The sequence below is a fragment of the Primulina eburnea genome, chromosome 10, assembly GCF_022965805.1.
Source record: "Primulina eburnea isolate SZY01 chromosome 10, ASM2296580v1, whole genome shotgun sequence".
Taxonomy (NCBI): domain Eukaryota; kingdom Viridiplantae; phylum Streptophyta; class Magnoliopsida; order Lamiales; family Gesneriaceae; genus Primulina; species Primulina eburnea.
This window is the reverse complement of record NC_133110.1, coordinates 9,892,429-9,918,465: the sequence shown is the minus strand read 5'-3', so window position 1 is coordinate 9,918,465 and position 26,037 is coordinate 9,892,429. Positions and strand designations below refer to the sequence as shown.

Here is a 26,037-nt window from a genome sequence, read left to right as displayed (position 1 = left end):
TAGCTCAAAGGGCTCCTTCTAGTCCGGTACTATCATAATGGGTGCAGTCACTAATGCCTTCTTGATTTTTTCAAACGCTTGCAAACAATCATCATCAAATATAAAATCAGAATCTTTTTCTAGCAAATTACAGAGGGGTTTAGTGATCTTAGAGAAATCCTTAATAAATCTACGATAAAACCCCGCATGTCCTAGAAAGCTCCTTATTCCCTTGATGTTCCTTGGTGGAGGAAGTTTTTTGATTGTAACGACTTTAGCTCGGTCCACCTCTAATCCCTTATAAGACACTTTATGTCCAAGAACAATACCCTCTTGGACCATAAAGTGATACTTCTCCCAATTAAGAACTAAGTTCTTATCCTGGCATCTCTGCAAAACGAGGGATAGGTTATGTAAACAATGATCAAACGAAGAACCAAATACCGGAAAGTCATCCATGAAGACTTCCATTATTTCCTCCACCATATCTGCAAATATGGCCATCATGCACCTCTGGAAAGTGGCAGGTGCATTGCATAGCCCAAACGGCATTCTCCTAAAAGCAAACGTGCCATAGGGACACGTGAAAGTAGTTTTCTCCTGATCTTCTGGCGCTATAGCAATTTGGTTATAACCTGAATAGCCATCTAAAAAGCAATAATGACAATAGCCAGCAAGTCTATCAAGAATTTGATCAATAAAAGGCAGTGAAAAATGATCTTTACGTGTAGCATTGTTCAACTTTCTATAATCAATACATACTCGCCAACCAGTTACAGTACGAGTAGATATCAGTTCATCATTTTCGTTTTAACCACAATTATTCGACCCTTTTTAGGCACAACTTGTACAGGAGATATCCAACTACTATCATAAATGGCATAAATTACACCAGCATTTAACAATTTTAGCACCTCACTTTTTACAACTTCCTTCATTGCTGGATTCAATCTACTCTGATGATCCACATAAGGAGTATAAGATTCCTCCACTAAAATTTTATTCATGCATATAGTAGGGCTAATTCCCCTAATATCATAAATCGACCATCCTAGAGCAATTTTAAATTTTCCCAATACTCTCAATAATTTATCTTTTTCAGTACAAGTAAAAGGAAGAGATGATTACCGGATATGTAGACTTCTCACCTAAAAATATATAGCAAAGGTCGCTTGGTAGTTCTTTCAAGTCAGGGGAAGGTGGTTTTACCTCAACTTTCTCATTTACATTCAACTCTTCAAGCGGTGCATCTTTTCTCTTTTCTTTCTGCAGTGCCTCAAGAGCCACCAGTTGCTCTTTCACCTCCCAATTGTCTCCATCAACCGTTCTTGCAACACTTATCAAACATCTGTCCAATGGATCCCTAGTTCCTACACATTCAAGAGACATACATGAGTCTATAACATCAATACTTTTACAAATGCTTATCTCATTCGATCCCTTCATGGTGTGATAGATGTTAAAAATGACTGCTTCTCCACCAACTCTCAATGTGAGTTCACCCTTATGCACATATATCAATGCCCTTCCAGTTGCCAGAAACGGTCTTCCAAAGATTAATGGAGCATCATGATCTTCCACTATATCTAAAATCACAAAATCAGCAGGAAAAATAAATTTATCTACTTTTACCAGTACATCCTCGACTATCCCACGTGGATACGTGAGACTTAAGTCTGCAAGTTGTAAGGTGATAGTAGTTGGTTTAACCTCTCCAAGCTCCAATTCCCTGTAAATAGACAATGACATCAAATTAATACTTGCTCCTAAATCACATAAAGCTTTACTACATTTAGAACAACCAATAAAATAAGGAATAATGAAACTCCCTGGATCTTTTAATTTTTGTGATAGATTCTTTTGCAGAATGGCGCTACATTCTTCAGTCAGTTTCACCGTCTCAAACTCCTGCAGCTTCCTATTTCTAGACATCACATCTTTAATAAACTTTGCATAATTCGGCATTTGCTCTAATGCATCAGCAAATGGTATGTTGATGTGTATCTTCTTTAAAATCTCTAAGAATTTCGCAAACTGATCATCCAAATTCTTCTTTTTGAATCTCTGAGGGTATGGGAGATTCGGCTTGAATACTGGAGGTTGTTCAACTTCAACTTCAGCTTTGGATCCATCAGTTTCACCTTCTTCAACTGTCTTCTCAATTTCCACTCTCTCTTTGGAACTTTGTACCTCCAATTCCTTTCCACTCCTTAAAGTGACTGCCTTGCACTGCTCTTTAGAGTTAACCTCCGTGTTACTTGGAAATTGACCCATGTTCTGATCCCTCAAGGCATTGGCCAACTGCCCGATTTGCGTCTCCAAATATTTCATTGTGGCACCCATATTTCTCATGTGAGTCTCTATGTTGTCAAGACGAGACTCAGTCCTTGCCATTCTTTTTCCAAACTCCGCAACAAACGTTCCTACCAAGTCCTCAAATGAAGGCTTTCCTTCCCCTTTTGATGTATTGAACCCCGGTGGAGGATTCAACACATTTTTATTATTTGCATAAGAAAAATTTTCATGATTTCTCAATCCTGGATGATAAGTATTAGGGGGAGGATTACCTCGATATCCTCCGAATCCTCCAAAATTTCTGTTGTTGATGTACTGAGCTTCTTCAGGAATAGATTGTTCTTCAGCAACAGTCGATGGACTCTCAGTCTCTGAAGTGCTCACATTATTCATCGTTGTTATTTGAGTGGTCAATGCAGATACCTGAGCAGTGAGTGACGTAATAGGATACACAGCATAAACTCCAGCTGTCCTTTTTACTCCTGCCCTTTCGGACGGCCACTGGTAGCTATTTATCATCATCTGTTCAAGCAAATCATAAGCTTGCTCGGCAGATTTAGCAAAGATCGTGCCACCAGCTGCAGCATCCATTGTTCCTCTTGTTTGCCCATTTAGACCGTTGTAGAATAATTCAATTTGCACACAGTCCTCGAAATCATGGTTCGGGCATTTCCTCAACAGCTCCTTGTATATCTCCCATGCCTCATAAAATTGCTCAAAATCAGTTTGCCTGAACGTGCTAATCTCAATCTTCAACTGTGCAGACTTTGCAGGGGGAAAGTACTTTGCCAGAAATTTCGTCGCCAGCTCCTGCCATGTCGTAATACTTCCCAAGGGAAGCGATTGGAGCCATCCTCTTGCTTGATCCCTGAGAGAAAACGGAAACAAACACATTCTAATAATATCATCAGGAACATTATTAATCTTTACCGTATCTGTTATCTCCAAGAAGGTACTCAAATGAACATGAGGATTAGAAGTGGCTGTTCCAGCAAACTGGTTTTGATGAACCATATTGATTAGAGCAGGCTTCAACTCGAAATTATTGGCGTTGATGGTCCCTCTTGCAATACCAGAGTAATGATTGTTGATCACTGGTCGGAAGTGATCTCTGATAGGAATAGCCTCTGGCGGGATTTGTCTGTCATTTTCTCTGTGTTCAGTCATTGCTTGTATCTGTTCTCTTATTGCTTTTCTTAATCTTCTTGCAGTTTTTTCGATCTCCGGATCAAAGATAAGCGAGACAGAGTTTTGCGATCTTAGCATGCACTGTCAAGAAGAAAAAAAATGAAAAACTCAATCGATATAAAATAAAATAAAAAATAAAAGCTCTAAAATAAAATCTAAACTAATTGGTAACAATATTGATATCAATTCAAATTTGACACTCCCCGGCTTCGGCGCTAAAAAGTTGTTGCGTGTTTTCTTGAATGCTCGCAAGCGCACGACGTCAGGTTATAGTAAAATGTACTTTTGAGCACAAGTGTCGATCTCACGAGGAGTGCGTATAAAAATGTATATCAGTTCTTTTAATTAAAATAGTCTCAATTTTATTTAGAATAATCAATTAAAAGGTTGGTTCGCTTGATCGAATTAATTGAAAACAAAGGATTAATCTAATCACCGAATTAAGAAATAACAATGAGAGAAAATATCTAGAGAAATGATTTCACAAAGTTTTCAGGACAATTATTCCCCGTAAATTTATATTCCTGAATTTCAATTATTTAATGGCTAAAAGCACTTAATTATTTAATTCCCCCTTTCCCAAGTGACGAATAAACTGTACCAATCAAACTTTGTTTCTAATATTCCTAATTAAAATCTAAGTTTCCTTGATAAATGCAAACAATGATCTTACCTAAGCCTCGCTAAAGTTATACGCCTTCCGAACGCTATAAACATTCAACGATGTGTTTCTAATGATCTATAATCCTATTCTCTCTCCCGAGCTATAGAATTAATCAAACAACATACAATTTATGACCAGTAAATTGCAGTGAAATAAACACAGATAACACAATTAAACAAGAGCGAAATTCAATCAAATAAACTAATGTGTCAAATCATCGTATCAACAAAGCTACATCATTCTCTAGACTATAAAATTAGTTCATCACGAAATCCAAGCGAAAACAAGACATGTTCAACGTTTTAGATATCACAACACGGTAAAATAAAGAAGCGGAAGAAGAGATGACAAATCAGAAGTGGCGTCTCTGTCCCCGGATTCGTTGTTCTTCGTCTTTGTGATCTCTCTTCGTCCGTCTTTCCCGGTTGTGCGTGTGTTCTGCGGCTCTCGTGTGTCAATTTCTCTCACGGCGGCTAACTCCATTTTCTGACCTAAGAGTCGCGCCTTTATACAATTCTGGACGCACGGCGCGCGCGGTTGCGCGTGCCATTCTACCGTGTGTTTTGATTCTGCGTGCGCGCGGCTGCACGTGAAGTGGCACGATGGCGCGCGCACATCTCTGTCCGATGACTTGCGTGTATGCACGTGCGGCTGCGCGTGAAGTGGCGCGGCCGCGCGCACATCTCTGTCTGTGGGTGTGCTCTCGGCTGCGCACTACTCTGTTTTCTTAGTCCACTTGGTTTCGTGCACACTATTTACTCCATTCCTGAAACGACAACAAAAACAAACCAAAAACGCATAATTCTGTTCGAAACAAGCATAATTCAAAATGGATTTTAATATAAATTAAGTATAAATCTTGCACTTATCAGACTCTTAATTAAAATTTAAAGGTTTAAAAGTGTTTTGGGCCCATTAAACAAGCTCAAAAACACTCTTAAAAAATATTTCTTTTAGGTTCGTTTTAGAAAATATTGCCCTAGCCCTCAAAAAAATCCTCGACTCTTTAAAATTCACGTATCGGTATTTTCAAAAATCATACTTAAATACACCATATATTAAATAATTAAACATAATTATTCAATAAAAATATTTTTCCTGATTACCCCCGGTCTCCGTTATTCGTTCGAGCATGAAATGCAATTTAAAACCTTAATGCATGAAACTTTAATAACCCATGAATTAAAACACATATTTAATCAATAAACATGCATTTAATGCATTAAAAAATTTAATAAAATACATAAAGAATTTGGTAATTTGCATGCATATAGTTCACGTGGACCTTCAAATTTTCGGGACGTTACAACCCAAAAGGGACAAGCTCATGGGACTTTCATAAATAAACAATATTTTCAATATGAAGAAACACAAACATTGTTTTAGGCTCGTCGAGGTGTTGGAGGGTGAATAAACATATTAATTTTTTTAATATTTTCCTATAACACAATAAATTTGAGCTGGGTTATCATCTAAAATGTTATAACAAACAATAATAAAAGAATTGTAACGAGTGCCGAAAAATTATATTGGACTTAATGAATAACAATAAATCAATGATTTATATATTAGACTTGAATAAAACTTTGTATAGATTAAAACAAACATCATTAAATGTTATATGAATAAGTGTGTAAACTCATATATAGCATTAAATGTGTATTTAAAAGTTCAAGGGGCTAAGTGTTATAAAATGTATAGTTGAAGGGTCAGTTGGCAATTCGTTGAGGTACACTTCATAGGAAACCCTCGAATGCTTGGCTGACGACGAGTGCTTGTTTTCTCTTTGGTCCATCTCTCCCTTTGTTTGAAAAACTAGGGAGAAGAAAAAGGAGAACAATGGGAGAGGAGAAGCCGAAATCAGCTGGAGTTTGGCCCACCGTGAAGCCCTTTGTTAATGGCGGTTGCTCGGGTATGCTTGCTACCTGTGTCATCCAGCCAATCGATATGATCAAGGTACTCGGTGTTTGTTTGTTTTTTTTGGTTGGTGTACACGCGCGGGCGTATTTAATCGGTTTTTTTGTAATTTATTTGAGTTTTGAGAATTAAATTTTGTTGGAGCTGGATGAATGTTGGCTTCTTGCTTTGTTTCAGATCTTAGATCAAATGGGCCTCTTCGAATTCTAAAATACGGTTGTTATAGTTTTGAAAGACTCGAATAATTTTTGGATCCTCTTTCACACCGTAATGGTTTTGTAGTTTTACTGCCATTGTGTGTTGATGCAAATGTTATTTTATCCAATATCTGTTGAAGGATTGATTTGAGGGTTTTTGTAGTTCTGTTATTTCGATGGCTTTTGTGTGCTGAAGGCACGGATCTTTATTAAGTCGTTTGTTCTGATTTTCAGGTGAGAATTCAATTGGGTCAGGGATCAGCTGGGGAGGTTACTAAGAACATGCTTAAGAATGAGGGTATGGGCGCCTTTTATAAGGTTCGTTTGGCATGAGCAGTCATTCGATATCTATTTTCTATCCATGTGCTGTAAGATGAAAATTTGATCGTTTGGGTGAATGAACTTACGGCGTGGTTACATGAATGCATGTATATCTGGACTATGGATAAAAAAATATTGACTAATTAAATTAGCAAGATTTTTGAGTTTTCATCATTTAAAGTACTTTTACAAGGATTTCATTATCACCTTGATAATGCCCATCCTCAAACCCAATTCGTTAAAAAAACAGAGTCTAGAACTTTTGGGAAAAAATCTCAGGTGGCCTTTGGATTGATGAATTTTGGAGAGAGTTATTTGAATTGTGGAAGGATTTGAGGTATGAATTCCAAATGACAACCAACTTAGGTGTATTTGAAATCCATAACAACTAATGGGGAAGTAAGCGAGCCGAGCCGAGCCGAGCCGAGTCGAATGGTATCAGGCTCTAGCTCGACTTGTTTAAGATGCGTATAGTCTCGAGCTCGATTCGAGATTTTATTATAGGCTCGAGCTTGGCGTGTATTAAAATTATTTAGCTCGCGAATAGCTCGAGCTAGGCTCGTTTATCAGGTTTAATGAGCCTGACTCGAGCTCGGCTCATTAGACGGGCTCGTTTTCGAGCTCCTTAAACAACCTAATTTTCGAACTCGTTTTCGAGCTCATCTAATATTCATAGCCAAAAGACCGACTAATATATAAAAATTTAAGGAGGTAGGCTTTTCATTTTATAGGCTTTCAATCACTTATTTTACACTCAAATTTTGATGTGAGACTATGCAAGTTAATTATACACTCAAGGCCCAAAAAACGAGCCGAGCTCGAGCTCAATATCGTGAACATGCTCGCGAGCTTACCAGTCGAATATCTTTAAGCTCGAGCTCGATATCGTGAACAGGCTCGCGAGCTTACCAGCCGAATATCTTTAAGCTCGAGCTCGGCTCGATAAACTTAACGAACGATCTCGAATGAGTTTTTTATCTAGCCGAGTTACGAGTAGCTCGCGAGTGACTTGGTTCGTTTACATCCCTAACAATTACTATTAAAATTGCATAACTCGATATGGAATTGATTTGAAATGTACTTAATTTTGTCTATCCAAGCAAGTCAAATAATTTGAAATTCATCCATCATTTGAAGCTCTAGGTGAATTTGTCCTTTAAAATTTAATTGACGACTGAATATGATCATAGTTGTCAAAAGTGCAAGGCAAATTAAAGAGCTCATGTGTTCTGGGGCTTAAAGCGTAAAGCGAGCGTATACTTTACAGAAGTAAATCACAATAAATAAAATATTCTAAAAAGATAACAATAAAATCAATTTATTTTAAAAAATTATTAATCATGAGATATCAAATAATAAATTTTCATTTTCATCTTCCAAGTATAAAATATTAAAATGTGAGGGCAAAAGGCAAAAGCGATCTGGGGCAGAGATGGCGTGGGGCAGATGCAACAAGATATTAGGGTTTCTCCTTCTCTATTTTTAAATAAATAGAGGATAAATCACATTTTCTCATTTGTTAGATTTTTTTTTAAAACCAAAAAGCTGTTTTTTCTATTAAGCACAAAAAAGCGCACAAAAGTGTGCGCTTCATGGAAGCCGTGTGCTTTGGAGTGCACTTAAGTGCAGGCTGTGCACCGTGCGCTTTTAACAACTATGAATATGATACAGAAAAAACAAAGAAGACAGGAAAATTTGAAACTGATGCATATAATTTGTTTAAAGGTTTCTTTTTTCCGGAAATAGTAATCAACTCACTTCAGTCTCTCAATGTTTCTGTGACTTTGCTAGTGTTCTCCACAAAGTGCGACTGTCATCTGCGAATGTTCTATTTGGTATCAAGATGAATACATTTCTTGTGTTACGGCATTTGAAGCAACATTTTGGGCTTCTTTGGAAAATTAATAGATCTTACAGCTCAAAAATATGAGACTACATCGAATTTATGGCTGACATGTGACTTCCTCCCTGGAAAACAATATACTCATTGATTAACATGTCTCTGAGTTTCTCAGTATTATTTCTACAGTGCTACTGTGCATAAAACTCCCGTATCAAAAGTCTCAAAATGGTTAGAGATGTTGAATATACCTAGAGGCAATGTGGGACATTGGAAGAACTTGAGATTTATCCTCTTCAGTTTGTGCTGCCTATTCATTCATATGGATTTTGATTTTAATTCACGGTTCAGGTTTACATTTGCATTTTCAGCCTCAGTTTTCCATCTTCAAATTTGATTTTCTTCATGATGGCATTGTTCAGTAATGTTGTAAGTATATGCTTTGAAAGGTCCATGAAATGGATATTCCCTCTCCCCGATATGTCTACTCAGATACTCCTATGAATTTGTGATATGAGATTCAAATTTAAAATAACGCTGGCTTTGTCTGGATTCAATATGAAATGTTATGATATGAGCCACATGTTTTTTTTTACTTATCTAGATTGTATTTTTATTTTTTCTGTAGGGCTTATCTGCTGGGCTTCTTCGACAAGCTACGTATACAACTGCGAGGCTTGGGTCATTTAGGTGAGTATTTTCAGTGCAGCTCTCAGGCTATATTATATCCTTGTTTATGGTTGGTTGACATGACGTTTCGGACAAACTAGAATTTTGTTGATCAGTTATGTTTATTGTGCTTTACTGCTTTTGATGCCTTAGTCTTTTGTTAGTGGTTTTTTCTGTGTAGCTTATCAAAAGAGACGAACGGAATCACTGCTATTTATTAACCAAATAAGGATCCTTTTCCATTTTCCTAATTTTTTGTTTTTATCTTCATAGCTTATTGACGAATGAGTAGCCCAATTGAGATTGACATGTCCCAAAGTGTGAAGCTTTTCGCTATTTAGGATGTATTATCCAAAAGATCGGAGGCATTAGAAAGGATATAGATCATAGGATTAAAGACTATTGTTTGACCAGTTATGCTTTATGACTCATATTGTTGGGCCACTGCAGGACTACATATGGATAAGATGGTTGTAGCAGAGATGCGTATGGTAAGATGGATGTATGACAAAACAAGTAAGGATATAATTAAGAATGAAATGATTATGACCTATTTAGGTGTAGTTTCCGTAGAGGATAATATCAGGGAGATATGTCTAACATGGTTTGGTCATGTGAAGAGAAGATTAAACACGGCCCCAGTCCAACATATCTTAGCTTGACAGGTTAATGGAAGAAGTAGGAGAGGTAAACCATTGGAAACTTGGATAAAAGTGGGTAAGGAGAATATCTTAATTCTTACATCTTGGTTTAGGCATGATATGTGGGAAAATCACTTAGTTTTGAGAACTAACATCCATGTAGTCGACTTCGTAACTAGCGAGAATATGATATAATGATGACGATGATTGCTTATCGACGAAGAAGAATGGAAACACTACAATTTGTTATGATTACCGGCCTTATTAGTGCAATCTGTCTACTAGAATATGGCACACATGTTACCTCAGTCTTCAGATATGTAGGTTGGTTTGTCTTTTTTGGTTCAGAATTTGAGTTTTTTGAGACTTTTCTACGTGCTTTCATAGTCATTGCAAGGATCGAATAAAATCTGACAGATTAAGAAACTTGGCTATAAGATGTTAAATTTCATCCCAAGGTATTTATATTTCTTTGAATTAAAGGAGTGTAAAATGGAAAATGAAGCGAAGCACGGGAGAGGATACACTTCTTCACAATCATAAGTTTTCTAATTTTCATTAGTTCTGCAAGCTGATAACTTTTTAAGTGGTTGTACTTGGGAAAATCAACTGCTCATTTTGGTGGGGTCCTTGTAGCAAGAAAGTCAAATGGATGAAGCAGTTAAACCGGTATGGCAACTCATCGGTAAGCACGGGATTTGTATCTCGCTGTTTGCGTCGGTTGCATCAATATCTTTTTGTAGTAGCAGTCGTTGACTCATAAAATAATTGTATTTACACTGATGTGAAGGCTTAACTTCAGAATTGCCTCTCAGAACCAGCTGTTGTGCTTTTTTTTATTAGTTACATCCTTGAATGAAGAGGCTTTGTGGGGGAAAAGTGATGTGGTGTTTTTATTGGATGAGATAGATTGACATCAGTAGACCATCATATCATTTGAGCATTTTGTGCTTCATCTGAATCAGATATCTGGCAACATGGGTCTCCTTCATCTGGAAGTTTGAATACAACAGTACTTATTCAATTCTGAACGCATGAGTTGTCTTGAAGCTAATTGAAAAAATTATTGAGAGAAAAAACTTGTGTATTTCATTGAAAATAATACATGAATTTATAGTTACAATGGATATATCAAATCCCAACAATTAAGGAGAAACAAATATTAGAAAATATTATCCTACCAAATTTACAAGATTATCATATCCTATCACATCAATACAACTTATTGATATCAAATTTAAATTCCCATCAGATTTATCGTAATCTACACTCCTCCTCAAGCTTGGCTATAGATGTTTATGAGACCAAGCTTGCCAACGAGAAGTTCACGAGTCTGTTCTGAAAGTCCTTTTGTAAGTAGATTGGCTAGCTGATGAGAAGTGGGAACATATTCAACACTTAGAATTCCTTCCTCGAGTTTTTCTTTAATGAAATGCCGATCAACTTCAACATGTTTAGTTCTATCATGGAACAGGATTGTGAACGATGCTGATAGTTGATTTATTGTCACAGAATAACCTCATAGGACCTTCAAATTCGTTCTTTAGTTCTTTCATTATTCTTTTAATCCAAATGAGTTCACATACTCCATGGGCCATAGCTCTATACTCAGCTTCAGCACTACTTCTTGCAACAACTTACTGTTTCTTGCTGCGCCATGTCACTAGATTTCCCCAGACAAGTGTACAATAACCCGAAGTTGACTTTCTATCAGTGATGGATCAAGCCCAATCAAAATCAGTGAATGCAGTAACCCTTCTATCATTAGTTTTCTCAAGATATAATACTCTTCCTGGAGTTTGTTTAAGATATCTCAAAATTCTGTACACGGCATTAAGATGACCTTGGCAAGGTGAATGCATGTATTGGCTTACTAAGCTCACTGCAAAGGCAATATCAGGGCGAGTATGTGTGAGATGAATGAGTTTTCCAACAAGACGCTGATAACTCTCTTTATCCACTGGTCCACCCTCAAACATTTTTCCTTTGTTCCCTGGATCAATAGGTGTATGACTTGGTTTACACCCCAACATACCTGTTTCCTTTAGGAGATCTATAGTGTATTTTCTTTGCAAGACAGATATTCCTTTCTTGCTCCTAGCGATTTCCATACCTAAAAAATACTTCACTGTTCCAATATCTTTGACTTCAAATTGTTTTGCCATCATCAACTTAATCATCTCCATTTCATGATTGTTATCTCCAGTGACAATGATGTCATCAACATACACTATGAGAATGGTGATTTTTCCTTTCTCAAAATGTTTAAAGAAGAGTGTATGATCTGCTTGTCCCTGAACATATCCTAATTTTTTGATTACTTGAGAGAATTTTTCAAACCAGGCACGAGGTGACTGCTTCAACCCATAAAGAGATTTGTTAAGTTTGCAAACGTTCTGACTCCCCAACCTTTCTTCAAATCCCGGAGGTTGACTCATGTAAATTTCCTCTTCAAGATCCCATTCAGAAATGCATTTTTTATATCCAATTGGTGCAATGGCCAATCAAGATTTGCTGCCAAGGATAACAGAATTCGAATAGTATTGATTTTGGCAACATGAGCAAATGTTTCAGTATAATCAATGCCATATGTTTGAGTGAAGCCTCTAGCCACAAGCGGGCCTTGTATCTTTCAATCGAGCCATCTGCCTTATATTTAACAGTAAATACCCATTTGCATCCCAAGTTTTTCCTTGTGGTAATTCGACCAGATTCCAAGTATTATTCATCTTCAAGGCCTTCATTTCCTCAAGGACGACATTTCTCCATTCAGGCATAACAAGTGCCTCTTGAACAGACTCGGGAATTATTGTACTAGACAATCTTGAGGTAAAGGCATGAAATGATGAAGATAAATTTGAGTAAGATACAAAAATTGAGATAGGATGTTGGATACAAGATCTCTTACCTTTTCTGGCTGCTATAGGTAGATCAAGGTCGAGGGTAGTATTTGACTGAGGATCCACTACCGGTTCATCCTCTTGACTGTTGTTAGGATTCTCAATGTCTTTAGTTGCCTGATGTTTGTTTCGTCTTGAGTAGACTTTTAACTCCTGTGACAGTGTTGATTCTTCCTCTGTATCATGTATTGGGATATGTGCCTGAGAATCTGTGTGACAATTTTGAGGAGAGTTTGTGTCTGGTGTTCGAGGAATCTCATGGAGTGGATCACATATGGGAAGAGATGGAGTATCCCACCAAGATTCCGTATCTAGGTTCCGCCCTTGAAGCGAAGGTGGAGGAAAGTAAGGAGCGTTTTCAAATAAGGTGACATCACGAGAGACGTAGGTCTTCTTTGTGTGTGGGCAGTAGCATTTATAACCTTTTTGAGTGGAAGAATAACCAATGAACACAGTCTTCATGGATCAAGGATCAAGTTTACTTCTGTTGTGATTGTGGACATGAACGAGGGCCGTACAACCAAAGGTATTTAAGGGAAGATTATTTGAAGAAGATGTGGATATTTTTTAAGAAGAAGGGATAAAGGTGTTTCAAAGTCAAGAGTGCGGTAAGCGATCGATGAGATAAGCAGCAATGAGAATGGCATCCCCCCAAAGATACTTTGGAATATTCATGGTGAACATTAGGGCACGTGCGACTTCCAACAAATGACGATTCTTTCTTTCGGATACGCCATTTTGTTGAGGAGTATCAACACAAGAGCTTTGATGAAGAATCCCGTTATCCAACAGATAATCACCTAGAATGGTATTGAAATATTCTTTACCATTGTCGGTTCTAAGAGTTTGAATATGGGTACGAAATTGAGTTTGAATCATTCTGTGGAAATCTTTGAAAATTTTGCTTGTGTCAGATTTATTATTGATAAGATACACCCACGTGAGTCGAGTATGGTCATCAATGAATGTGAGGAACCATTTTTTGCCATTTGACGTAGCACTTGGTGAAGGACCCCAAAGATCACTATGAATAAGAGAAAATGGAGCGGTTGGTGTATATGCTTTTGGAGGAAAAAAATTACGAGTGTGCTTAGCTAAATGACAAATATCATGATGAAGCAAATCAAGACTTTTATTATGGAATAAAGATGGAAACAATTTTTTGAGGATGAGAAACAAGGATGGCCAAGTCTATGATGCCATAACATTATTGTCCTAATACTAGTATCAGAGAGAGAAGCAACGTGAGACACTTGAGTTGGAAGACAGTCTTGAGGAATCTCTAGGTAGTAAAGGCCATTGTGAATCCTAGCACTGCCAATTGTCTTCCCTGATAGTAGGTACTGAAATTGAGATGACAAAGGAACAAATTTAGCAATACAATTATTGTCAAAGTGTGAATTTACTCACTGAGATCAGATTGCAAGTTAGGGTAGGAACATGGAAAACTGACTTTAGGATAACATCCTTAGATAAACGTATGCTACCAAAACCAGCAACTGGAGTCATTGAACCATTAGCGATTTTCACATGAGTATGAGCAGAACAGGGTTTATAAGTGCAAAATAAATTAAAATCGCTAGTCATATGGTCAGAGGCCCCGGAATCAACAATCCAAGAACCAACGGAATAAGAGCGGAGGGCCGAGAAAAGATTACCAGATTGAGTCATAGAACAAGAACCAACAGTTTTGTTTTGCGGTGGATTAAGTGAGGCCTGGCGGATGAGTCGACAATATTCTTCCATCTGTGCAATCTGCTCATCGGTGAAAGGAGCAGAATTTTCTGAGTTTCTTGGCAGTTCTTTAACAGATAGGGCTTGATAACCATGTTGTTCATTCTTTTTCTTGGGTTGCCAATTGGCTGGTTTGCCATAAATCGCCCAGCACTTGTCTTTGGTATGGCGTGGACGTTTACAATGATCACACCAAGGCCTTTTGTGGAAATGTTGGCCAGGAATGCAGCTTTTTGTGTGGCTAATGCAGACACATTAGGAACAGATGGTGGGATTGGTGAATCATCAGAAAACATGACTTTTCTTCGCATCTCTTCACGTTGAAGTTCCGCAAAGGCATTGTCGGGAGATGGAAATGGGTCTCTTGCAACTACCCGGCCACGAACATCATCAAGATTGCGATTAAGCACAGCTAGAAAATCAAAGACCCGTTCTTTCTCAAGATTACTCCTGATCTTGATGCTGCAGTCTGCACAAGACGATGAATCATCACGAAATAGGTCCAGTTCTTGCCAAATATCTTGGAGGTTTGAAAAATATTTCCTTACAGATTTTTCCCCTTGCTTCATATCCTTCAATTTTGATCGGAACTCGTAGATTTGGGATGCATTTCCAAGGTCGGAGTACATCCGGCGAGCAGCGTCCCACACTTCCTTGGCTGTGTGAAACCATAGATAGCGCTGACTGATTTCAGGCTTCATCGAGTTGATTAGCCAAGCAAGAACGATTGAATTTTCAGCCAACCAATTCATATGTGTTGGGTCAGATTGCGTTGGTGGCTTTAATTCCCCTGTGAGGTAACCAAGTTTCCCACGCCCACAAATAACGATTTTTACCGATTGAGTCCACTGAAGATAATTACGTCCATTTAATTTGTGGGTAGTGATCTGGATTGAAGAAATGTCACCACCGGAAAAAGTAGTGACAGGCCCAAGAGTTTTTTCTGGCATGGTTCTTCAGAAGAGACGGATGAAGTTGAGGACATATTAGTGTAGGATGTATTGAAACCCTACAGCTCCGATACCATGAAAAATTATTGAGAGAAAAAACTTGTGTATTTCATTGAAAATAATACATGAATTTATAGTTACAATAGATATATCAAATCCCAACAATTAAGGAGAAACAAATATTAGAAAATGTTACCCTACCAAATTTACAAGATTGTCATATCCTATCACATCAATACAACTTATTGATATCAATTTAAATTCCCTTCAGATTTATCGTAATCTACACTAATGAAAATACATGAAACTCCTTTATAATAGATGAAATACCGGAAATGTTAGTAATCTTTTCTAATTTATGTAATGTAATATAGCATTTCAACTTACTTATCAACTTTTCTGATATAGGATTTTGACCAACAAAGCACTAGAAGCTAATGATGGGAAGCCCCTTCCACTTTATCAAAAAGCGCTTTGTGGTTTGACTGCGGGAGCTATTGGAGCAACAGTTGGTAGTCCTGCAGATCTAGCCCTCATACGCATGCAGGCAGATGCAACATTACCCATTGCCCAGCGGCGGAATTACACAAATGCCTTTCATGCACTTTATCGTATTGCTGCTGATGAAGGGGTGTTAGCCCTCTGGAAAGGTGCTGGCCCTACTGTGGTAAGGGCTATGGCACTTAACATGGGTATGCTTGCTTCTTATGATCAAAGTGTGGAGTTCTTCAAGGACTCTCTTGGTTTTGGTGAGGCTGCTACAATCATAGGTGAGATACTCCGACTCCATATTGGCAGTATCTTTATCTCATTTGTTGAGAGCATTCTTGAAACCTAACGTTTTGTTATTTTATTTTATTAATTAAAAATATCAATTTTTTTCCTTTTTTTCAGGGGCTAGTACCGTGTCAGGATTCTTTGCTTCAGCATGTAGTTTACCATTTGATTATGTCAAAACCCAAATACAGAAAATGCAACCGGATGCTGAAGGGAAATATCCGTACACTGGTTCTCTAGATTGTGTTGTGAAAACATTGAAGTCGGGCGGACCCTTCAAATTCTACACTGGATTCCCAGTGTACTGTGTTAGAATTGCCCCTCATGTCATGGTACTCTCTGTCCCTATTCACTAGCGGAACTCTCTATTATCACTATTTGTAACATCAACAGAGTCGTTGTCCGCTGAATACAAATTTTGCTTCTCATGACCTTGCTCATAAAACTCAATAGTGGATGTAATTTAGTTTTTTGGATGCTATTCCTATGCTTTTGAAAAATGCTGCTACTAATGATCTGTTGCATTGTCAATGAAATGGATGTTCGTAGTTTGAAAAAAAAGAAAGAAACTCAGAGTCCTGATAAAAATTTAAATTAAAGCATCATCTTAGAATTTCTTCTACTGTTGTTTATGTTCTTGCAGATGACCTGGATATTCTTGAACCAGATTCAGAAGATTGAAAAGTCTGTTGGGTTGTAAACCCAGAGAGGATCACTATTGAAGTTGGCTTTTGATCAAATAATGAAATTTCACTATGTTGTATTAATTTCTTGTCTTCCTTTTTTGATAAAAAATTCACATCCCCAAAGAAATGAATTTTTGCACTGATCCGAATCAGAGTAGATAGGGATCTGAGAATTTCTCAGGTGATTTATGGGAGGAGGTTTATTTGTCTGCGAAATCGGTTTATTGTTTTCGGCAAAAATAATTTATGTACTCTGAATTACAGATAAGCATCGACTTGACGTGCATCATTTCAGTAGCTGTGAAATATCAGTGTTGTATTTGAAATTTAGCTTTACGCTTTACCCATAGGATTAGAGAAAGTTAAAATGTTTTGGAGGAGGTTTTTTATGAGACAGTTTCGTGAATTTTTATCTGTGAGACGGATCATCGGTATCGATAAACATGTGAAAATAACCATATCTTACTGCCACATGGTGTGTGTGTCAGTGTGAGTGGATGGGTGGGGTTTGGAAGAGTAGTAGTGGAATAATAGAAAACTCGGTGCTGGTTCTTTTGGAGCGACACTGATTGTAGTAGATTTGGCTTTTATTTTGTGGAAAATCAGTAATTTCATCGGGTTTTTTAATACAATACAATTACGTATTTTATTTTATTTTTTACAAAAATAGAAATGTAAGTATATTTTAAATGTTTTTTCAAAAAAATAATAAGAAAGTTGAAACAGAAGGATTCTGATTTCGAGACACACTAAAATTTTGGTTTGAAATAAAAATTTACTAAACTGATTTTTTTATTGGCTTACTTTCCATATGATTCATGGTTTATATAGGTTGTGTTTGAATGATAATATTTCAAATCTATGGATGATAAATATGTTCAAATGTTTTTTTGTTTTTTGAGTTTTAGAGAAACATGACAATAAACTTCAAATTCACTCAAAATTTTTATATAGTATTTCATATTAAGTATAATGGATTTCAAGTTCAACTAATAAAAAATTCGCGCCAATTCTGTGATTTTCATTACAATTTGACTCATTTCCATTTATAATCTAAATTAAGAAAGAATAAAATTGGTATTGGTCATTTGTCAACTCCATTCCATATATATATATATATATATATATATATATATATATATATATATATATATATATATATATATATATATTATCGAATAAACGGGTAGTAGGATGTTGATACATATAGATATAGAATTCAATAATTGAGTGAATTGAAATTCATTCTACTTTGTGTAATACATCCAAATGCAACATTAGATAATATGATAATTAAGCTTCAATTTACAACTATGAACCATGAAATCTTTCTAAATTAACTTTAATTCTAATAAATGAGCTATGTTAGTGCCCTATCAACTTATATGTTTACAAATTGTTTGTAGTAATACCTCAAAAAGTTGTGCAATGAGTAATAGCCATTTGATAGATAAATATAAATTTAGCTGAATTTGAACAAATAAGTACATATTTTTTAAGAAATGCAGCTCGATGTTATCTAAATTTTGTCGTGTTGGGTCTGGTGAGCCAGATCTTCAAATCTCGTTATTTCGGGTAGACGGCAATGAACTAGGATGAGCAGTATAGTTCAAGCCATCAACTTCTCAACGATCTCAATCATCTTCAAATTATACTCATATAAATATTACTGATTATTTTAAATAATTTATAAGATAAAAATTAAATTTTCATACATATGACAAGTAAAACACTGTGACTTTCACGACCGATCAAATTGTAAGAAAGCCACCACGAGAAAAATAAAAAACGAACCTTCGCCACTACAAGAAAAACACGGATTAGAGACTGACAAATCGGTCTCTAATCCGTCTCTACAGTAAAATAGAGACCGATTACCGACCGAATTGATTAGTATCAATAACCTTGGTCGCTAATTATGAGAGACCGATACAATTAGTCGGTCTCTAAATTAGAGACCACATTTACGTTATCGGTCTCTATTGTAGAGACATATATTATATATGTGGTTTTTAATTTAGATACCGACTAATTAAAAACAATCTCTAATATAGAGACTGATTCATTATGCCGTCGCTAGTTGAGAGAAAAAGTAATGCTTCAATTACCAGCAGGTACATGACATTTTCTCTCTTACTTTTTGGTTTTCCTCCTCTGTTTCTGCTTAACATAGAGAAAAAGTAATGCAAATATAGTTCTTACACGACTCCCCTTTTTTTAATAACATAGTAATAGACATTTACAATTTAAAAGTTACGTGTGGAATTTAATTAACACAACCAAAATGATAATTCGATTAGTTAACTTAATTAAAAACTAAAAATTAATTGTGTTATTTTATAAGATGTTATTTTTTTTATAGTCCCCCCAAAAAGTATACATCTGTAATAAAAGTATCATCTAGAAGTCCAAAAGAAAAATCAATATATATTTTGCCGACTCCATTTTCTTAGGTCGGCCATGGTAATAGTAACAGTGTTCTGGACCATATATATATACATGATGTAAAAACGAATCATATGAAAGTTTTTATTAGATCACAAAAACTCTCGTGAGATAGTCTCACGAGTTAATTTTATAGATGGATTTTTTACTCGGTCCAACCAGCAATTTTTTTTTTTTTTACTTTTTAATGACAAAAGTATTATTTTTCACGAGAATTAATGAAGCAGCATGTAAAAACGAATCATATGAAAGTATTATTTTTTGTTTATTGTCTCACGAGAATTAATGAAGCAGCATGTAAAATTGCATGTCCCCATATAGAAATATGGAGCTTTGTTTTTATAATCATTGGTCTAGCAATCATTTGCAGACGTTTAATCAATGATTCAGCCAATCCATTCTGTGTATGTACATGAGCAACATGATGCTCAACAATGATTCCCATAGACATACAATAATCATTGAAAGTCTGGGAAGTAAATTCACCAGCATTATCAAGTCTAATTTTCTTGATTGTATAATCGGGAAATTGATTCCTCAATTTTATTATTTGAGCAAGTAATCTTGCAAATGCAACATTTCGAGTTGACAATAAACATACATGTGACCATCTGCTGGAGGCATCAATCAATACCATAAAGTATCTGAATGGTCCACATGGTGGATGGATTAGTCCACAAATATCACCCTGAATACGTTCAAGAAACATTGGTGATTCAGTTTGGATTTTGACTGGTGATGGTCTTATAATAAGTTTTCCAAGAGAACATGCTTTACATTGAAACTTATTATTCTGAAAGATCTTCTGGTCTTTCAGTGGATGACCATGTGTATTTACATTGAAACTTATTATTCTGAAAGATCTTCTGGTCTTTCAGTGGATGACCATGTGTATTTTCTATGATTCTTCGCATCATTGTTGAACCAGGATGTCCCAATCGGTCATGCCAATTTGTTAATATTGAAGAATTATCAACTACCATGTTTGATTCAATGGGACTTATATGTGTATAATGCAATCCAGTAGGGAGCATTGATAGTTTTTCAATCACATATTTCTTTCCTGATTTATATGTGATAAGACACATATATTTCTCATTCCTTTCATTCATTGTTTGAGTATCAAACCCATGAGAATATATATCATTAAAACTCAACAAATTTCTTTTCGATTGTGGTGAATATAAAGCATCATTGATCAAAAATTTTGTACCATTAAGTAACAAAAATTGTGCTTTACCACATCCTTTAATCAAGTCTACAGGACCTGATATTGTATTCACCGTTGTTTGTTGGTTTTAGTTCCAAGAAATATCTTTTATCTCGGAGGATAGTGTGCGTTGTACCACTATAGGGTATGCAAACTTCAGCTTTGCTCATAGCATTTTCCATATTTGAACTTCAAAAAAATACGCAATGAAATAAAATTACTAACAATACATATATAAATATAACACATATCATAATTGTACAATAAAACATTATTATATGAATACATGAAAAACAAATTATTGTACATTTATATTCTACCACTATATTGTTCATTTTCAGAAAAATCATTGAGAAAATCTGCAGCATCAAAATTGTTCATTTCTATCCCACCAACATGTTGATCATTTCTAGAGAAATCATTCATAAAATCACCAGCATCAAAATGAGTTGAATCACTCAAACGGTCACTGCATTCAGTGAAGTTGGTCTCCTTTTCTTTCCCCTTTAATGATTCTTTTTAAAGTTTGCCAAGATGCTCAGAGGCTCGACAAATACGGGACCAATGTCCTGGAGTACCACATCTGAAACAAGAACTTTCATATCTTTTTGAGTGATTCTCATTAACACTTGTATTCTCATGATGCCTTTTCGGTGGATGGTTTGGGACGCTCTTTTGAGATGAGTTATAAAAATAACAATCTCTATTGTTTTCAAAACCACGGCCTCGACCACGACCACGGCCAATTCCACGTCCACGTCCACGACCTCGACCAAAATCTTGTCTTTGAATTTGATTTTGGTTTCGAGGTTTAAATTCATTTTTACTTACAGTATTTTCTTCTGGAAATGCTATTGATCCAGTGGGTCGGGACTGATGATTTCTCATTAATAGCTCGTTGTTCTTTTCCGCCACAAGAAGACAGGCGATGAGTTCAGAATATCTCGCGAATCCACGTACTCTATATTGTTGCTGTAGAGTAATATTTGATGCATGAAACGTGGAAAATGTTTTTTCAAGCATCTCAGATTCCGTGACCTCATGTCCACAAAATTTTAGCTGCGAGATTATTCGATACATCGCTGAATTATAATCACTGACTTTCTTAAAATCTTGGAATCTTAACATATTCCATTCATCACGGGCGGTCGGAAGTATAACTTCTCTTATATGTTCAAATCTTTCTTTCAATCCTTTCCACAGAGCCATGGGATCTTTTTCGATGAGATATTCACATTTTAATCCTTCATCGAGATGTCGACGTAAAAATATTATAGCTTTTGTTTTTTCTTGTGACGAAGATATACCATTTTCTTTAATGGTCTCGCTTAGACCTAATGACTCAAGATACATTTCTACATCTAGAGTCCATGGCATATAATTCTTTCTCGTGATGTCGAGCGCAACAAATTCGAGCTTTGTTAAATTTGACATGGTGGTACTAAAAAAATTACGATACATTTTATTAGTTAATGAATATTGCAATACAAAGTAATGGATAAACAACAACTACAAGCATTTGTAAAAATAAAGAAAACACACGAGGAGGATATTCTCCGATAAATACAAGACTCGTGAGTATGATAACCAAAATAATTAAAAATAACCTTGAGAAAGCCATCTTCTTTTTTCTTCGAAAAATTTGATGAAGAATAATTTTTAGAGAAGAAGAGAAAGTTGGAGTGATTGAATGTGTTTATGAGATGATATTTATAGGGCAAAAACTAGCCGTTTGTTGTCGTTTATGAACGTTGGTGTACAAAAAATAAATGTATGTATTTCTATAATTTTATGGTAATAATATGATGTATATAATATTAGATATGTTTAAATAATTATGTATATCATATCACATTATTATAATGAAGTGTCATAATTTATTTTATTTAAAAATCTTGTAGGCTTTTATACTTGTCGTACCCCTTACCGGGAGTGTGGGATGTCGTCTTAACATCCTCTCAGGATTTATAACAAGTTTTTGAAAAATTTATTTTTATTATTTCTAATAATAACATTATATTATATATTAAATAAATACACAATAAATAAATAACAGTAAAATAAATATTATTACTTTTGTTACCTTTTTCTTATGTTTGGAGCTTGGAAAAGTATGTAGGACTTTTAGAGCTTCGTGCTGATAACATGTTGTGAAAAAGTAAAAATTTATGGTAAAAAGTAAAAATCTCAAACTCTCAAAATTTACCAAACTACACACTTTATAATATTTTTCTCTCTACTCAATTGTGATTTTCTTCACAAATGAGAGATCTATTTATAGGAAATCTTTACAAATAATCCAAAAATAAAATACATCATTACCTACATCATCACACACTAATTTTCAATATTTACAACTCTTATTTTCAACATTCAAATATTCAACATTCAAATATTCAATACACACATTTTAAATATATTTTTCAACAAAAATAAAATTATTTTTCAAAATTACTTTAGTTCGTACTACGTAAGCACGGATTAGAGTGAGGAGCATTATCCGTGCTTACAAAGCACGGATGCCCACCTCACTCTTTATAAATATAATACTATTATTATTATTATTATTATAAATTAATTTAATTTGAATGAAAAATATAAATATTTATAATATATGATAATTATTAAATATTTTGTATTTTTTGGTTGGATGATTGAAAAATTAGAGAAATCAAAGGATTGAAGGGAGACAATTAAGGAAAATAAAAATAGTAGTCTTTCATCAATATACCAACAAGAAGTTTAACTTTAGCATATAGTATCGATAAAACTTATGTTGAATTATGATATTTTCATTCCATTCCTAAATTTTCATTGTTTATTTTATATTTAAGCTATTATTATTAACTGAATTCAATCACAACATAAAAACTCACACGGCGTGAAAGTATATTTATAGATATATTATTATTATAATTTTTAATATTAATTTAATTCGAATGAAAAATATAATATTTATAATATATGGTAATTATTAAATATTTTGTATTATTTGGTTAGGTGGTTGAAAAATTAGAGATATGAGAGGATTGAAGGGATAATGTAAGGTCCGAGAATTTGATTACCGTAATCTGAAATGATTTGGGTATTTTTACCGTAATCTGAGATTAATCTGGGATGGTTTCTTGATTAATTGAAGTGATTATAGACGGAACGGAGTGGACCGGGAAAGACGAGAAAAGACGTGAATTATGTGCGAGGGAAATGCCATGCGTGCACATGCGCGATCTAGTGCGCACATATGCGCGGTTTTGGCAGAAAACTCCGCGCATATGCGCGGTGTGAGGACGCGCATATGCGCGAGGTGTCCAGTAGCCTAGGGGAGTGCTCGGCGCATATGCACGATGTGAACGGGCGCATATGCGCGAGCAAGGCAGAGAGGTTGGCGCACATGCGTGGCGTAGAAGCGCGCATATGCGCGAGTTGAATTGCACGGGACAGTAGGTCTCGCGCATATGCACAACGATGGGGCGCGCATATGCGCGAGCTGCCGTGACGAAGACGCGCCGAGGCTTTGTGTCTCGTGCATATGCGCCGCTATTGGTCGCGCATATGCGCGAGACGTGCTGCGTGAAGGGACGAGCCACGTTTCTTGATTCATGCATGTGTGTGTATATATATATATATATATATATATATATATATATATATATATATATATATATTTATATATAAATATATTTATATATATTTATATATATAAATATATATATATATATATATATGTAAATGAACGAATTTACATTCAGTTATCCGAGGAAGCTTCGGGGAAAAGGCTCCGTCCGTGATTTTCGAAATTGATTTACGAGCGAAACGTCTGTTTGATTTTGAATCCGACTTCAGTATTGAGTTCCTGTCGACGCAGGCTACAACTGGACGTAAGTTTTGTTACGTTTAGATACGATTTGAAAATATGATGTTGTCAGAATTGAATACGAATCATATATAGTGTTTCTGATACAGTAGACATCGTATATTTGAAGTCAGAATGAAGAACAGATTGTTTATATAATTGTTATGATTTTCGGAATCGATTTGATTTAGAGTTGATATCAGAATTGTATTGTCGTGGAGATTATGAGTTGTATCGATATTGATTATGAGTTCTTATATTATATCTATGATGTTGGAATGGACGGGGTTACGGAGATTGTACTGTTATGCCGTCGAAACATCTGTAAATTGATATTGATCAGATTCAGTAGTGACTTCGATTATAACGTGATATCGTCGATATGGATTAGATTGTGTCTTGATTCGATTCGATATTGATCAGATTATGTTTTGATTTGTGTATTGATCAGAACATGCTTTGAGTTAAGCGGTATATTGACACGATCTATTTGATACTGTTATTTCAGATTTGATATGGACAGACCTGACTTCGATACTTCGTCTTCGTCAGACCGAGAAGATAAATGTATAAGTCAATGTGGTATTGGGACATCGACTCAAGTAGGATGTACATGATTTTACCTAAATCACATACGTATTATTATGTTTTATTATTGTGATTATTGATTTGATTAAATGCCTGTTCTATAGAGTTATGGGAGCATGCATTAGACGAGTAATCTTGTGACAGAAGTACCTGATAGTGGCGGGATAGCCACGGGCACATTGCACGATGTCACAAGATAGTATATTGGTGATAGGACCACAGTCCATGACGGTTAGATCAGGACACTGGATGTTTGGTTATATCGACGTGGATAGAACTGGAGTTTTTTCTATTACTGTTGGTCGATATAGGAATACCACATCTGGAAACCGGGATCCCTATGCTAGGATTGAGTCTAGTCTAAAATGTGGAGTCACGAGTCTAATTGACAATTTATATTCATTTATGTGGATATGTTCCTGAATATGGTACATGTCGATTTATGTTCCTGATGGATGGTACATGTTTAGAATAGGAATTATTCTTGATATGAATTTATGTTCTGATTGGAATACATGTTATGAATGTCTGTTATATACGTTTATATTGATTATATGATTGCATGTATTCATGATTTATACTGAGAATGTAATTCTCACCGGAGTTATCCGACTGTTGTCTTATTTGTATGTGTGCATGGCAACAGGTGGGATAGGATCAGGGTCAAGAAGAGAACGAGGCTGGACTAGATAGCATGGAGATCCGAGCTTCGAAGCAACTTAGGATTCAGTACTGATATATAGTTGAACCTAGTTGAATTCTTGTAGATAACACAAGATTTGTATGTTTATGTTTACTATGTAATTTGAAGTAAATTACATTACGTTTCTGCTTTGTATTTAAAAAAAATTAGACCCTGTTTATTATAATTGATTAATTAGTCCCAATGATGATTAAGAATATGATTAGCGTCCGTGTCCCCACAGATAAATTAAGGAGAATAAAAATAGTAGTCTTTCACCAATACACAAAATGTTTAACTTTAGTATATATTATCGATAAAACTTATGATGAATTATAATATTTTCGTTTTATTCCTTAATTTACATTGTTTATTTTCTATTTAAGCTATTATTATTAATTGAATTTCAATCACAAAATAAAAACTCACACGATGTGAAAATATATTTTTTATTATTATTATTTTTATTATTATTATTATTAATTTAATTCGAATGAAAAA

General features: G+C 35.4%; 1 protein-coding gene across 1 annotated transcript; it reads left to right on the top strand.

Moving 5' to 3' along the window:
* Positions 1 to 5,854: 5,854 nt before the first annotated feature.
* Positions 5,855 to 17,047, top strand: LOC140803074 (mitochondrial dicarboxylate/tricarboxylate transporter DTC-like). Its single transcript, XM_073158768.1, has 6 exons — positions 5,855 to 6,082; positions 6,475 to 6,558; positions 9,030 to 9,091; positions 15,704 to 16,065; positions 16,190 to 16,404; positions 16,716 to 17,047. Exons 1-6 carry the CDS (start codon positions 5,966 to 5,968, stop codon positions 16,770 to 16,772), a joined length of 897 nt encoding a protein of 298 aa, XP_073014869.1. The 5' UTR covers positions 5,855 to 5,965; the 3' UTR covers positions 16,773 to 17,047.
* The last annotated feature ends 8,990 nt before the right edge of the window (positions 17,048 to 26,037 follow it).

Coding starts and splice junctions, on each gene's coding strand:
- LOC140803074 (XM_073158768.1), top strand. CDS start 5,966: ATGGGAGAGGAGAAGCCGAAATCAGCTGGAGTTTGGCCCACCGTGAAG. Junction 6,559..9,029: donor GTATGGGCGCCTTTTATAAG/GTTCGTTTGGCA, acceptor TTTTTTCTGTAG/GGCTTATCTGCTGGGCTTCT. Junction 9,092..15,703: donor GCGAGGCTTGGGTCATTTAG/GTGAGTATTTTC, acceptor TTTCTGATATAG/GATTTTGACCAACAAAGCAC.